At 34.4% G+C, this 17,285-nt stretch overlaps 1 protein-coding gene across 2 annotated transcripts in view; it reads left to right on the top strand.

The window, feature by feature from the left end:
- LRP12 (LDL receptor related protein 12) overlaps window positions 1-17,285 on the top strand; it is a 97,723-nt gene that overhangs the window by 63,381 nt on the left and 17,057 nt on the right. For both annotated transcript variants that reach the window (XM_030938147.1, XM_010354477.2), the window contains one exon: window positions 14,199-14,334. In XM_030938147.1, the coding sequence (XP_030794007.1) occupies window positions 14,199-14,334 (136 nt within the window). The remainder of the gene's footprint in view (window positions 1-14,198; window positions 14,335-17,285) is intronic.

Below are 17,285 nucleotides of genomic sequence, written 5' to 3'. Positions count from 1 at the left end.
TTTTCTGTCAAATTGTTAAAAAAAAAAAAGTAACATTTTCTTTTCTTTTTGATTCATGGCCTGGAGTTGTAACATTTCAAAGAATAAGAGAATGAGATTTGCTTTCCTTTATAGTTAGGCAAAAACTAGCCTGAAGTTTATAAAATATTTTCTGTTTGCTAATAGGAACAGATGTTAAGGCTTGCTGCTTTCTCAGGCAGAAGCTTTTTTTTTTTACATAGGAAGATTAACATGGTATTTCCAATTACCAATGATACAACTTCCAAATATTTGTACTGTTTAATAATAGCTGAAGTCTGAGATTACCTTGATTTTGAGTCTACTCTGCATTTGACTTGAAATCTTTTGTCAGGCAAAGCTGACGTTTCTGTGAGCTGAGAGAGAGAATATTTACTTAGGAAGTTCCTTTCTTAATCCTTATTCATATTAACTAAATTAGCAGAGTATATAAAATAGACTTCAGATAGTTTTTAAGTATTGTTTATACTGTCAGAATTTTATTCTATCAAAATCATCAGCCTTTCTTGCTTTTATGTATTTGCATTTTATAGTTTCTAATATTTGAAGGCCTAGCACATTGCTAATCCTATATGCCTTTTACAACTGTTAATTTAGTTGTGGCCTTTAAAATAGGGACATATTTTCTAAATTGCAGTAAATTTGCTTTCAGATTAGTTAACATTTTGTAATAATGGAGAGTACTAAATTAAAATGGCTTTTGTTTTTAACCACAGCTTTGGGCTTAAATATTTTAACATGGTATTTTGAAATTTTCCTGGAAGAACATCTAGTCTGATAAAGCTTTTGTTATACATCTAGAATGTTTAAGATCTTCCAAATAAAGAATTTGAAAGAAAATAAAGGTTAAATTGTAATTATCTCTGATAGAAGTTCACAATTATTTTTTTTTTTTTTTTTTTTTTTTTTTTTTTTTTTTTTTGAGACGGAGTCTCGCTCTGTCGCCCAGGCTGGAGTGCAGTGGCCGGATCTCAGCTCACTGCAAGCTCCGCCTCCCGGGTTTACGCCATTCTCCTGCCTCAGCCTCCTGAGTAGCTGGGACTACAGGCACCCGCCACCTCGCCCGGCTAGTTTTTTGTATTTTTTAGTAGAGACGGGGTTTCATCGTGTTAGCCAGGATGGTCTCGATCTCCTGACCTCGTGATCCGCCCGTCTCGGCCTCCCAAAGTGCTGGGATTACAATTATTTTTTAAATATAGAAAAGTTACATGAATAAGTAGCAGGTCAAGTGGTCCTTTGCACCTTTCCTATGTAATTTTAATATTATTCTACAGTTATTTAATTAGGTACCTGGACCTCTTGCTAAAGTTACTAAGAAGAATTTCACTAATTCTTTTGACCAGTGTTATAAAAATGTCTTTCATCCATGTTTCAAATGAAGAAAGAAGGCTTATTACATTTTAGTTGATTATTAATACATTAGGGTTTTTAGGATTTCAGAATATAGAAATAGAACGTAGTGTGAACCCAAGAAGCTATCCTTTATATAAAGAAAATGAGTAGGGAATATGAGACAGTACATTCTTTGTATAAAAAAAATTACTATAGGATGCTAATAATTTTTAAAGTCATTGTCTACCTTCAGAGTTTACTTCTGAGACACTTAAAGTTTTAAAGTAGTGAACGCCCTTTAAGTTTTGGAAAGGCAACTAATGGTGCTATTATTATTTCTATATTATGTACTCTCTAATTTAATCTTATGGCCAATGTCTTATATGAAACATCTTTATGTTATATAATTATAACCTATTTTATATTATATATCAAGTATTTATTGAACAATGATGTATTTATAACAAAATAATTATGTTATATTTTTATGTTACATTACAGGTTGACTATCCCAAATCTGAAAATCCAAAAATCAAAATGCTCCAAAATCCAAAACATTTTGAGCAGCGACATAACACTCAAAGGAAATGCTCATTGGAGTATTTCACACTTCAGATTTTTGGTTTTGGGATGCTCAACTAGTAAGGATATATCTGCACATATTCCGTAATTTGAAAAAAAAATCAAAATGCTTCTGGTCCCAAGGATTTTGGATAAGGAATACTCATTGTATGTTGTAATAAACAATAACCCCAGCGTTAGAGCAGCACATGTGAGTACCAGAATTATAGACAAGACAGAACAGGTTGTATTGTGACAGAGTATGCAGTGCTTAGATGGTAGAAGTGAAGTTCATCTGGATGGATATATTTATTTCATTGAGTGAGCCAAACCTAGTGAAGGTAAAAAGGCAAGTTCTGTTCAAGCATTTGACATTTTCTTTTCCATTCTGTAACTTTGGGAATGACTCTTCAAAGTGTGATAACATGTTGGTTATCAGTAATTTTTGCCAAGGCATGAATTTGAATTGATTGTACTGTGAAACTATTGTGCAGAAGCCAGTCACTTGGTTAATAAGCAAACTGTACTTGGGTATTAGTTGACTAATAGCCTGTTATAAGTAAGGGGGTGATTTGATATTAAACTGCAGTAATGGAAATACAGTATCCAGAACCAAGCAGATGATAGTTCTTCTTTAGTATTCATGCAAACGTACTCTGGTATTGTTTATTTCTGGGTACCACCCTTGACAAAGGACACGGTAACTGGTACACTCATGGAAGATGTGAGTATACTAAAAACTGTGTCAAAGCTGATAGAGATGGGTTACAAAACCATGAGCTCCAAGGCCAGTTAGTTAGTTTAAGTGATGATTTCTGCCTTACCTTTTTATGCTTCCAACCCAGAGTCACAGTAACCTTCAAAAATTAGTAATTTTTCCCCTTCTGGAAATAGTAGTCGTTTGCTTTAGCGTTTTAGTCTTCTGTAGTGCTTAAAATCGGGAAATGTAGGTACCGTGTCAGTAATTTTTATACGCTTGCAGGAAAAAAAATTGCCCTCAGAAGCCCTTTAAAAATGGCATAAAAGTATGCATCTTCTCTATTCATCTGATGTTGTGCATTGTTAGCAAAATCCTAAATTATTCTTACTAAGAAGTTTCAGGTGAAGCTGACTAGTTAGTTCCATTTTAGGTGGGTATATTCAGTGTCTTTGCTCTCCTCCTCTTCATTCATACTGTGCTATTACCCTGGTTTTTTTTTTTTTTTTTTTTTTTTTCCTCCTCTATCTATATTTTTGTCTCTTCTGACTTTATGTTTTATTTTATTGCCATATAATTCTTGATTATAGTTTGTTTGTTCTGAACATTAGTGACTTTCAAGATACCAAGAAATTACCTGCCTTGATTACAGCCGATAGCCAAGTAAAATATTTTGGTCCTTAAAGAATGTCACTTAGAATAATAAGAATAAATATGTGGCTGTATTCAGTCTTAAATGTCAGTACTAATGCAGAAGAATATTCATTTAAATTATAAACAGCTGGATATAAGATTCCCTAGTTGCCATGGCACTTGCAGTTTCTAATAATAAGTCTGAGAGTAATGAGAGTCCTAAGTGAGAGTGATGGATTAATATCATTTTTTCTGCTTGCCTGATTCTTGACTTTCAAGTCATAATTAAAACCTTTCCCATCTTAGGCTAGTAAATATTGCTACAAGTTGAGCATCCCTAATCTAAAAATCTGAAATTTGAAATGCTCCGGAATCTTTTAGAGCACTAACATGATGCTAACAGGAAATACTCATTGAAGCATTTCAGATTTTGGATTAGGGATGTTCAACCAGTATATATGCGCAAATATTCCAAATTTTGAAATCCAAAACACTTCTGGTCCCAAGCATTTTGAATTAGGGGTACTCAACCTATGTTCAAGTGCTAGTAATTATTCCCATACAGGGAGAAGTTCAGTTTTCTAACTTCTTTTTTAAAAAGAATGAAGTTTGGAGTAATTCTAAGAAAATCTTACTCATGTTCAATCTCTGTTCCCTTCCAACTCTGTCCATCCTCAAAATGTTGACTGTTGTGACATTTCGCATTATGACGCAGCTTGGCTCAGGTGCCAGGGAGTCAGAAAACCCCATTTAAAGAGTCTGGAGGGTCAGAGAAATCAAGACACTATTTAGGCAAGAAGCGCAGTCAAGATACAGGAAGAGGACTTTTGAATCAAAGTCATTTCTGCCTAGCTGTGGGCGTATGTTTCCGGTTCAGGTTACAGGGCCTAGTTACGTTAATACATGACATTTCAACGGAGGGCAACTATAGTACTCTAACTTATTTTTCTTGCATATTCCAACAGTTGGTCACTTGCCGTGTATTCTCAGTGGCCCATAGACTCTATGCTGAATATGCGTGCTTTCCAAACTGTCCATTTTTAAGTGTCTGTCCATTGGTCTTCCTTTGAAATGTCTCCCTCAGCCTCCACTTCATGCCCTTATTGCTTCTATTCTACTCCTTGCCCTAAGCATCTTACCCATAATTATATGTATATATGTTCTCTTATTAAAAGTAGGTTCTAGAATGCTGTTTATAATATTTTTAATTCCAAAGATACTAAGAAGCTGGTCAGTCCTGCCTGTAGTTCTTAGATAATGGAATCAATCTTTAGAAATTTTAAAACTACTAACTGTACTTATGTTCTCTCTGTTATTATAGATTATCTACCCTTTTAATCCATGTTAATGTAGGACCAATAGTTCATTTTTCTAGAATAGACCACTTTTGTCATTTAAATGCTATTGAAGCGGCTCCCTTCCACCTCCCTGGTAATTTTTCCAGATGTCACAGGGAGTTCTTTAGTGGGCAGCAGTTTGCCTTAGTGGTTAAGAATACAGCTTGTATGAAGTCTCTTGCCTGAGTTCCATCCTAGCTCTGACACTTACAGCTTTTTTGTGACCTTAGGAAAATTACCAAATTTCTCTGTGCCTCCATTTTTTTCTTATCTGTTAAGTAGGGATAATAATAATAAGCATTAAAGTACCTGACAGGTAGTAAGAGTTCAGTAAATATTAGGTAATTTTATAACATTATCATCATCTGTGGATCCAGGGCCTGCATACGTGCTTCACTTTAATGATACTTACAGTCCTTGGACTTGGAAACCATGCATTTCTGACTTGAAGCAGAAATCTCATCCTCAGCACTGTGTGTCATACTTAGCCTCTAAGTTTTCAAACTGCTATTATTTTCCTATATAAACAATAGTCCAGCAGGTATCTGATATCTGATGCTAATCATCTAACTACAAACTCTGGTTTTTCCATGTTTGGATGCCTCTAGTTGTTTGCATAAGCATAGTATTTTCAATGTATTGCATGATTCCCTTGTTAACTTTCAGAATAATTTTTACTCTAATCCCATATGGCCATTCAACAGACACCATTTGCTTTCCAAATTTTTATTTTGGAGATGGTGGGGTTTTTTAGTACATTTATTTCCATTGGAATCAAATCCTTCTTACTAGTTTTCAACACTTGGAATTGCTTTTGTACTCATCAGCCATAATGGAATTAATATTCTTTATAATACACTCTATACAGTACTCTGAAAAATGAGATGGCCAAATGACAGTAACCACTGTTACCTATATATGCTATTGTCCTTTGCTTATGAACAGAGTGAGCATGATTTTACTCTATCGTGAAACTTTCATAAAGTAAAATTGTACAAAAAGATGAGTTTTTATAATTGCCTTTTAGGTGATCTCTTTGCCTCACTGGTTTCCCTTCCCTCAGTAACCTTTACAAAATACTTGGATCACATTCCTTTTGTAGTAGGTCTATCTTGGCTTGACTACTGTCTATAGAATTGAGTCATTAAATTCTTTTAACTAGAGTATGCTTTTCTGTGGCTCTACCACCTTCTCTTCTATGAAATAAATTGTTTGTTCATAGTCAGGCAGAACCTTCCCTGTTCTATATTTGGCGTAATGCAGGTTTTTGGTGGGCCTTTGTTTCTGTTCAATAACACCGTGTGTTTAACTGAACATGTGACACTTTGCCTAAAATTACTTGTTATACATTATATCATGTAGTACTGTATTATCTGGTATGCTGTCATATTAACTGTTAAATGCTTCTTGAGTTCAGTTAAGAAGTATATGTCATTGTTATAAAACTATAATTTCCATGAGAGCACGAGTTCTCTATTTCTTTTGTGCCCTTCATATGTGTCTTATGAAGTTAGGTGGTCAGTAAACGTAAACAGACACTTGCATTTCAGTTTTGTGATTTATTAAAATCAAAATCACAAAGATTTCACATAACTTAGTCTCAACTACTTTTTGTCATAAAGTATCAATTCTTGTCAGTTTAAAAAAACCCAGTTCTTCATCTATGGAACAGGAAATTGTACTTTTTCTTTGACAGTAGTTCAGCTCTAATTATAAATGTCTTTACTTAATTTTTTTTCTGTGATTTTTTAGGTGTTTTGAAACTATGAAATCTCAAATTGCAAGACAGCTTGAAATTATTTTGAAGTGGTCCTCCCTCTTTCATGTGTCCTGTTAATAGAGGTTGTTTGAGCACTTCCAATTTTTTAAATAATTGATTTAAAGATAATAAGTATGATGCATTAATCTAGTTTTAAAACGATAGTCCTGTGCTTTCTGTAGGATTATTAAAATAGTGTAAGTATAAACATGAAGAAGTCTTCAGTGTTTCTTCATCAGTTAATCTTGCCCTGTTTTCTAAACTATACAATGAGATCTTTGTATTTTAAATGAGAAAACTAATACCAAAATCTTAAGAACTCCATCAGAGAATCTCTACCTATTCATTCTTCAGTTAATTCGCCCTTTCTCAATTGACAGCATACATGATAAATTTTAAAAATATGTATTCAGTTAATCTTTTCATATAGCTTAACCATTAGCATTATAATAATGTCATTGTCTTTTTCCTATACACTAGATCAACTGTAAATTAAATAGGCTTTTGTGGGGGGCTAGTCACATAGCCTGTATGTTCCTACTAAGAAGATGCTATCCACGTTTGAAAGTTGCTATCTTTTGAATAAATATTTAGAACCTCTTTAATTTGGGGATTTCTATTACTGGGGTTATAGGAAATTTATAAAAAGTAGAGAATGTAGATCGTCATTATTCAAAGTATTCAAAGTACTTGAATATTTGTTTATATCAAAAGATAACTGACGAAAGTAAATTAGATAAATGATTTTTGTAGAACAAAAGTTGATACTGGCTGGATGTGGTGGCACACACCTGTAATCCCAGTACTCTGGGAGGCCAGGGAGAGTGGATTATTTGAGTTCAGGAGTTCAAGACCAGCCTGGGCAACATAGGGAGACCCCATCTCTATAAAAAAAAAAAAAAAATAGTAAATTTAAAAAGTTGATGCAAGTAATTAAGAGATGTATTAGGGAAGCAGAATGAACAAAGACTAACACAGCTTCTGAGAAAATAGTGTTGGCGTAGATCACTTACAACTACATACCTTTTAAGTATAACCCTAGCAAATAAAATATCAATCCAGATACTAGCACAGTCAGATACCTGTAGACATTCACAATTAGAATTAGTCTATATTCTGCAGCCATATATGCATAGGTTCATGCTCCCCTACTTAAAGGTATGTGCTTCTAATGGAGACTAATTTAATCAAAATTAAAAATACACATCAGGCATATCCCTCATCAATTAAGTGGTTTTGTTTTCATAGTGGTGTGATGTCTTCACATTTCCATCTGCATTTTGCAACTTCCCAAGATAGCTTAATATAGACAAAAACCAAGCAGTTATTTTAGCCAAAAAAAGTAACCACATTTTGCAATAAAGGCAGTTTCTATAGGGTTTTCATATTTTTTCTTAAACTCTGAAAACTTCTGGTTATTTCAAATCATTAGCATGCTGGGAATAAGATCTTACACAATTCTGCATAGTACTGACAAGATGTATTTATTCGCCAATTACATATAAACTAATTCTTAAGGAAGAATTAGCCAGATCATAGCTGAAATAACTATGTTTAAGCAATAGAAAAGGTATGAATAGAATGAATGTAAGCAAAAGAAGGTCAAGTTTGATGTATTTTAAACTGGGAGGATAGTCAAAATGTAGAAAGATGAAGTTCAAGCTATGTAAAGATTTTGATTTCAAACAAAAAGAGATTTATTTCCTAAAGTAAAGTTTTGTGAGTATGTGTCCCAACCCTATCCTTCCCATGGCTTTTATCTGTGTCAGGTTAATCATGACATATTTTCTCATTCTTTGCAGTGCATAACGGTGCCCAGCACTTACTCAGTAAACAATCCCACATCCTCTTTCAGTCACTGTCCTCTTTCTTAGCCTGAAAACAGCCTTAGTAGCCATCTCAATACAGCATTCCAGGCATTACTACCAACCAATCTGATTTGGCATATCATGTAATATTGTTTACTGACAGTTTACTGTAATGCAAGCAGTGTGCTATGTCTTTTACCAAAATAATTGTATATAATCCTTGGAACACCGTGTGTATTAGTATTTTAATCTCCATTTACAAGTGAAGAAATGGAGACTGAAGTGTTTGTTTTTTTTTTTGTTTTTTGTTTTTTGTTTTTTTGTCTTTTTTTTGAGACAAAGTCTCACTCTGTTGCCTACGCTGGAGTCAGTGACACGATCTCAGCTCACCGCAACCTCCGCCTCCCAGGTTCAAGCAATTCTTCTGCCTCAGCCTCCTGAGTAGCTGGGACTACAGGCGTGCACCACCACACCTGGCTAATTTTTTTTTTTTTTTTTTTTTTTTTTTTTTTTTTTTTTTTTTTTTTTTTTTTTAAGTAGAGACGGGGTTTCAGCGTATTGGCCGGGCTGGTCTTGAACTCCTGATCTCATGATCCGCCCCCCTTGGCCCCCCAAAGTGCTATGATTACACGCATGAACCACCACACCTGGCCCGAGACTTAAGTTTTATCTATTTTATCAATATTATAATAATAAGCCATCTCAAATCTATAATGTAAAATGAGTAACAGTAGTATAAATATAATAAGCTAGGAAAAAGGAAATTACAGATGGTAGTAGGTACTGGAGCTGAAATATTAATGATAAGTTGGGACTGGGAAGCCATTTATAAAGCTTATAAATAATGAAAAATAATGAAAAAATGGAAGACCCAAAGGAGATCCTTTGGAAGGTTGGGGCAGATTTGTAAGAGATAAAACAGGACTTGGTTCCCTAAGACGTGAAGGCAGGCTCAATTTCTGACTGAAATTTCCAGTTTTAATCTCTGTGAGGCCTAACTTATTTCCTGTCCTTAAAAATTCTTGAAAACGCCTATGGTATTCTTCAGTTTCTTTTTCCTTAAGTACCTATTCCATCAACCAAATGCTGCCTAAGACAACATAGATTCAGAATATAGGATATTCTGAAGACGAATTTGGGAAATACACAGGTTTGATCATGTTGAATATGAGGTTAGAATGTCCAGTGGGCATTTGACTGTGCAAAGCCTCTGGGTTAAAAATTTTAAACTCATGACCATAGTTGGAATTGTAAAAGCAGATTAAATCTTCCATTGAGAGTGAGAAGAGCAGAGGGCTTTGGAATTAACCATGAAACCAGTATCAGGGGCTGGCTGTCTGACTGGCCAAGGGCAGAGGATCTAGTGCTAGAAAATTAACACAGAATAGAGTTAGAAGGAGAATCAGAGGAGGTGATGTCCACAAAGTCTGGGTAGTACAGTTCCAAGTCTGGGTAGTCAGTGTCAGGTGCTCCAGAAAGATCAAGTACCTTGGGAATGAGTATCCATTGCATTTAGCAGTGAGGTCACTGATGATCTTTGCCTGCTAGCGTGGTTTCTGTGGAGATAGGTCAGAATTGAAAGTCTATTTCAGTGGGTCAGAGAGAAAATGCAAAGGAAGAAAATGAAAAATTTATCATTGTATCCCAGTGAGCTATCAGAAATATAGTGGGAAGAGATGCGTGATTGAGGGCTGAAATAGGCCTTAGAGGTATTCAAATAGCAACTCCTTATTTCAACACCTGAGGAAATTATTAATAGCACCCCCCAAAATTTAGTAGTTTACATTGTGATAGAACAGACATTGGCAGATAGAACAGACAGTGTCTAGGTCTTCTCATTCCAAATCTGCCAGTATACATAGGCAAACTCTTAACCCAAAAGGGAGTTAAAAATTGCTTTAATAGTTTCCTTTGACTTTTGAAATGTATTCTTTATTAGATATAGAAAGGAATACATTATGGCTGTGCTAGAGCATATTTGTCTACATACTCAGTGTATTGTACATGCAAAAATAGGTTGATAAAAAGCCACTGGCTAGATCTGGAGCCAAATTCCATATTCAGTCATGTTGGAAATGTGCATAACTAAATCATTATATATATTTATAATTAATTCAGTAAGAAACTTTAGGATACTATGGTTTTGTTTTTGATTAGGAAGAATCATTAATATTTTAAAATAATGTTATAAAAGTACATATTGAATTAGAAATATAAATATTGAACCATATAATAACCATTCTTATTTAGGGGTGGTGTGTCTTATCCTTGGGCAGTTGTATGAAAATAAAATATTCACAAAATGTATTTTTGAGTACCATACTAGAATCTTCAGTTTTTGGTATAAGAGCACCACCTATGGGTTTCTCATGTACTTGAAATTTTTTTCCTAAAACAAAACCTAATAAAATTCTTTCTAGTTTTTCCCTATCATTAGAATATCGATTTAGTCAAAGGTTAGGAATATTCTTTGTCATAGATTACTCCCACCTTGTTTTTGCCTGTATGTCACTGCTGTTAAACCATTTAATAAATAGTTGAGTACGTAACATGCTAGTACAGTATTATAATTCTGAGTTGAATGTAATTTAACTCAAAATTGTATTCTCTTTAATGTAGGTGAATCTTTTAATACAAATGAACAATTTTCCATATTCTGGGGAAAGGGTAATGATTGTTTTTGGCTGTTTATTTATATGTTTGTTTATATTTTCGTGAACTTGAGATTTCCTTTAGCTTATTACGACTTGAGAATGCTATGGTAGGAGATAATGAAAAGTCTCGCTCTGTCACCAGGCTGGAGTGCAGTGTCGCGATCTCAGCTTACCGCAGTTTCCGCCCCTCAGCTGTACTCCATCGAGTCTGGAGACAGAGCGAGACTCCATCTAAAAAAATATCACTCAGGTTCAAGCGATTCTCCTTCCTCTGCCTCCTGAGTAGCTGGGACTACAGGTGCACACCACCACACCCAGCTAATTTTTGTATTTTTAGTAGAGACAGGGTTTCACCGTGTCCAGGAGAAAAGAAGGTGTTATAAGTAACTTAGCTATCCTTTTATTAAATTATTGTAATAATAACTGAGAGCAAAGTGGAAGCAAACTGGCAGTTTATTATTAATAAACTCTTTAAAAAGAATTACATTTGGATACATTTAGTCTTTTTCTAAAACATTTATTAAAATTAAAAATTTTTTGTCAGGGAGATTTACTAATGAAACAGCAGCAAAAAAAAAAAAAAAAAAAGAAAAGGGAAGCTTTGACTATGCCTTGGCAATGAGATGAATGCTAAGCCCTTGATGTATCTGTGTGCTGTATGCTATCAATCTGTTCTGAAAGCGATTCAAAACAGATTCCCTTTGGCAGTGGATAGACCCTGATTCCAGGGCAGATACATTTTTAGATATGAACTTTTTTTCTGCAGTAGAATATACTTTTAAAGCTCTGATGGCATGTTTTCTTCAGGGAACAGGTTATTCTGTAGAAATAAGGATTGACTTTAAGTAACATAGCTTGTTTCATTTTGATCATTATGGATAAAATTCTTTAAATTACATAGTATACTTCCTAGCATTCTTAACCTAAATTGAACAGAGTATAACATTAGTTATGGGAAAAAAAAAAATTGCCGTGCATGGTGACATGCTCTTTGTTGTCCCAGTACCCAGGAAGCTGAGGCAAGAGGATCACCTGAGCCCAAGAATGCAAGGCTGTAGTGTTCTGTGCTAGTGCCTGGGAATAGCTACTGCACTCCAGCCTGGGCAACACAGTGAGATCTCATCTCTTTAAAAAAAAAAAAATGCTGGGCACAGTGGCTCACGCCTGTAATCCCAGCACTTTGGGAGGCCGGGGCAGGCAGATCATGAGGTCAAGAGATCAAGACCATCCTGGCCAACCTGGTGAAACCTCTTCTCTACTAAAAATACAAAAATTAGCTGGGTATGGTGGCGCACGCCTGTAATCCCAGCTACTCGGGAGGCTGAGACAGGAGAATTGCTTGAACCCAGGAAGTGGAGGTTGTAGTGAGCCGAGTTTGCACCACTGTACCCCATCCGGCCTGGAGACACAGCAGGACTCCATCTCAAAAAAAAAAAAAAAGTTATTTTTCCAAGTTAGAATTGTAATAGTGATATTTGGCCATCTCTTGGGTTACCTGATTTTTAAACTACAGCTGAACTTAAAAAGCACTGGAGTGCAGGCCATGTATTATACCAGTCATTTTGCCTATACTGATTCATTATTCACTTAACAACTCTTAGATCAGTATGAACATTAATTTATTATGACAATATACAACAGTCTTACCTTTTGAGAGACAGACAATAATGTGTAAATTATGAGCTCATGGTTTTTGAGTTTAGTATGTAGTGTTTATTATTTTTCTGAAAACTTACTCATCACTTCTGATACCTGTTTATGTACCCCTGGCAGCTACTCTCCCCACTTCTAATTTTCTGCTTCTAATCTGCTGTTACTTTAAAATCAAGTAATCTAATTTGTTGAAATTGTATTAAATAAGAGGTTCTAGGATTTTAAATTCTACTAAAGGCTTAAACATCACGTATGTAATTGAGAGAATAAATTGTCACGTTATCAACTGAATTCTGGACAATGTTAACTATATTACAACGAGAGTTCCAGATAATGCAAGAATAATCCAGGAAAGTGTTGGTATTAGTTTTAATTTATTCTATATGCATGAAGATTTTCCTCTGTGATATGCAGATATCTAATCACATGATGGTATTTTAAGCACTATTTCAAGATTTTACTTTTAAATAATGTAGGAATCATTAATAACACTGTAATAAATAGCTTGGAAGTATTAATGAAATAAATTGAAGAACTGCTTTGCAGTAATTTTGAATGTTTTACTATCTTTATTCAATTGTCCACTAACTTCTTAACAAAAATTACAATCCAGCATCTTATTGTTAGACTTATTTAGAGTACCCTAAAAGCAGCATTATGCTCCTAAGGATCTAAACAAAGTAGGTGAGCAAATGTTGGAAAGGTAGTTTATGACAAAGAAAATAAACTTGAAAGATGAGTTTTGAAAAAAGATGGGTAGGTGGATAGGTAAATCTCCATGGCCAAAGCCAGTAATCTTGAACTCTTATTCAGTGATTCAGGTTGAAATTTCCTTGCCTGCCCAAAACATGTACAGTAGTCCCTCCTTATCTGTGGGGGATACCTTCAAGATCCCCAGTGAATGCCTGAAACTGCAGAGTACCAAACCTGATTGCTGTCCAATATAATGCCTTTTCCATCTTAACTAAGCACCTAGGCACTGTGGCCATTAACTTTTGGAGTTTGAGGTATCACAGCAAAACTAGCGTAAATTTCTTTTTCCTTCTTCATAATTTCATGAATATAAGATTCATTCTTACTTTAGAGCTCAGACACCTCAGCATACGATTTTTTTTCTGTTGTTGAGAACTTTCATCTTTTTCACTTAATGGAAGCACTTTACAGCTTCTCTTTGACATATCTGAATTACCAGCATCACTGCTTTTGTGCTTTGAGACCATTCATAATGGCAAAATAAGGGTGACGTGAACACAAGCACTTCAATACTGTGACAGTTGATCTCATAACTGAGATGGCTGCTAAGTAACTAATGGGTGGGTAGCATACACAGCGTGGATACACTGGACAAAGGGGAGATTCATGTCCCAGGAGGGACAGAGCGGCACGGCAAGAGATGTCATCACTACTCAGAACAGCACACAATTTAAAACGTAAGAGTTGTTTATTTCTGGAATTTTCCATTTAATATTTTCAGGCGACTGCTGACTCCAAGTAACTGAACAATGGAAAGCAAAATGTCTGACAAGTGGGGCTACTATATTTAATTGGAGTAAGAAATTTTATCTAAAAGGGAGGAAATTGAAATATCTCATTAGAATAATAGCTTTTTAAAGTTGATACTACCATATCTTATTGGATATTATTTGATGTGTAAAGTTTTTTCGTTTTTTAAAAATAAACACTGACTTACCTAGTACTGTTTTGAATATATAATAATAAGCAAAGATTGCTTTGGCTGTCTTCCAGCTTGTGGAGAGACTCCAGAGCAAATTCGAGCACCAAGTGGCATAATCACAAGCCCAGGCTGGCCTTCTGAATATCCTGCAAAAATCAACTGTAGCTGGTTCATAAGGGCAAACCCAGGCGAAATCATTACTATAAGGTAATTCTACCTTTCTGTATTACTACATAATTTATTATAAAACATAAATTCCATTTTCATTGATTATTACTTAACATGCAGTAATATAAAAAGAAGTCTTTTCAGGAGATGTGATAAAGAACAGCTATTGGTGTCATCTTAAGAGTAAGAATAACAGCCCATCTGGTATGTGTTTTGACTATTTTCTAAGGGTGGTAATATATTTGCATTGAACCATCTATATTCTTCTAAGCTGCTTTTTAACAAAAGATACACATTTGCAAAATAGCCTATTAGGGTCAAGACTAATCTTTGGCAGTGGAACAAACAAATAAACAAAACTCAGTAATTCACTTGGATATCGAGCCCTTAACCTTTGTCTCATTAGTAGAGCCTTCTACCTAAATACGTTAAAACATGATGGTCATGCATGTCTGTGTATGTGTATGTATGTATAAAACTTGAAACAAGCTGATAATGGAGAGTTACTATATCTAGAAAAATCTTTTTTTATAACTTCAAAACAAAAGAGCGTTTGTTAAGAATACAAATGAAAGGCATTCGTAAGGGAAATAACCATAAGTTCAAGATTCTAAGAATAAATGTGACATATAAATAAGGAAGGTTAAGATTAAATTTTAAAACATTTAGCAAATTACTTGCAGAAAAAAACAGTACAGGAATTAGATTGTAAAGAATATATTTAGTAGAACTAGATATTGCTTGCTTAGGAAAATTCTATCAAGGCCATTAGGAAAAAAATAGTTACCTACAGGGGGTGGGGAAAAAAAAGTGGGCCTGAATGAAGAACTGCAGTTGGAACAAAACACAAATAAGAATGTCATTTCCATCACAGAGACAGTGTAGCACAAAGGCACCTTCAACGTGCTTTCGCGTGTAACATTGTATGGGTAGGAGGCATAGAATTTTAGATTTAGAAGAGACTTTGGAGGTCATAAACTCAAATTCCTTCATTTTACATTTTTAAAATAAGACTTACACATTTAGCCTACTTTCTCATCTTTTTTCATCTTCCTTTTTTGTATATATCAACTAATGAGGAAACTAATCTCTCCTGAGAAGCATTAACTGTCATCGATCTCCTTTTTTTGGTGGAAGCCATAAACAAGGGCAATAGTTTGTTTTCCTTTTATTTCCCTCTACCCTACGTTACCTCTTCTGGAACCCTGGAGCTTGGCACATACAAAAGCTGTTATTCTCCTCCTACAGGCAGTGTTTTTCTCTTGCCTGATTGAGTGGTAGAATATACCATTAAGGTTATCTTTCTGTAACAGTGTCAGTGTTGAAATGTAAATAATATACCTATTTTCTGTTACTTGTTGTATGACTAAGTGTGTGTTTGAAAAATAACATTTTTACCACATATTGGGAGTTTGTTAGCATAAAACTAGAATTTATAGAGACCTTCACCTTTTAACCTAAAAATTAAACTTACAGCTTATAGTTCAGTTTTGTAAAACTTGAAAATCTTACCAGCAAAGAAGAGATTACATGAAATACTGCCATCTGGTTTTGATAATGTATTGGATCTTTGAGATTTCATGAAGTAAAATACACTGAAAACCAAGCACAATACTAAAATGCAGAATAAAATTGAAGTGAGCCCCACAGCTAAAGGAGAATTTCCTCAATTCTGGAAAGGAGCAGTGAGTTTGGATGTATACAGACCAGAAGGTGATTTTAGTAATTGTTCAAATTCTTTACTGAAGTCATTACCTTGTTAATACCATAACTTTAAAAAGATGACACACATGCATATATACAAAGACAAGTTTTACATATGATTATCAATGCATAATCTTAAATGATTCAAAAGAATCATATGCATAATTAAACATAGCTCTTTTAGATATACAAATGAGTCACTCTTAGGAAATATTAAATTAACTTACCATGTTAACAAGTCAAAAGAAAAAGTATGTGATTATCTAGTGTACATAGATGCTTTAAAGCATCTTGGTAAAAAAGAAAATCAGCCGTCATTCCTGAATTTAACATAAAAATTTTAAATTCTTATTAAAATGGAATTAGAAACACGATTTTTTCGATCTGGATAGAAGAGGGAAACTAAAGTTACGGAGTAAAAACAAACAATACTGAGAGCTATCTGTATAAAACTTGCTTAAGATGGTGAAATAAAGGCATTTTTACTTCATTCCTCTCTCTTGGAACCCACTACAATCAACAAAGGCCACCTTATCCATGGGGAAGAGAGGATTGAATACCAGTACCCTGCTTGAAGCCAAGGACTAGGGACAGGCAATTTTGCTCAAGACAGGAGGCTGAAAAATCTTCCACCAACCATAGCCTGAATTTATATGGGGCTGAGAGCTTAGAGAGCTGAAAGGGCATAACCTAACAAACATGAATAACTATGTCACCTGCTGACTCCATGACAGGATCTTTAATACTCTGAACCATCATTTAAGACTTATTCTGGAATATAGACCCAAGCAGGGGAACATAGAGGAAGAGAGGGTTAAAAAAGAGAGAGAAAACCAAAAAACTTCCATAAAATAAACCTGTAAACCGAAATTCCAGAATGTGTGAAAAAATTGAATGCTGAGAAAAACAGCCAAGCAAAATTAAGTTGGAACTCAGATTTACTCCAGATGTTTTAAGATGTATTCTGTCAGGGATTATTTCTCAACTTTCTTTATGCCACGAACACCTAATAGTCTGGTAAAACCTATGTATTCTTTCCCAGAATAATATGTTTAAATTCATTTTAAAAAAATACATAGCATTACAAAGGGAACCAATTATATTAAAGTACAGCTATCAGATATTTTGTAATATTTGTAATGTAGTAATATATGCTTATTTATTAACATATTAACAAAATCAAGTGATGGTTAATTTCAAAGAAAAAAATGTAAGTGTAAATAGTATTTTTAGATACCTGTAAAAACTGAAATGTAACATAAAAATATCTCTAATTTTGAATAGTG

Source organism: Rhinopithecus roxellana, chromosome 9 (genome assembly GCF_007565055.1).
Source record: "Rhinopithecus roxellana isolate Shanxi Qingling chromosome 9, ASM756505v1, whole genome shotgun sequence".
NCBI lineage: Eukaryota > Metazoa > Chordata > Mammalia > Primates > Cercopithecidae > Rhinopithecus > Rhinopithecus roxellana.
The sequence above is the reverse complement of the archived record's forward strand: the minus strand, read 5'-3'. Positions and strand labels throughout refer to the sequence as shown.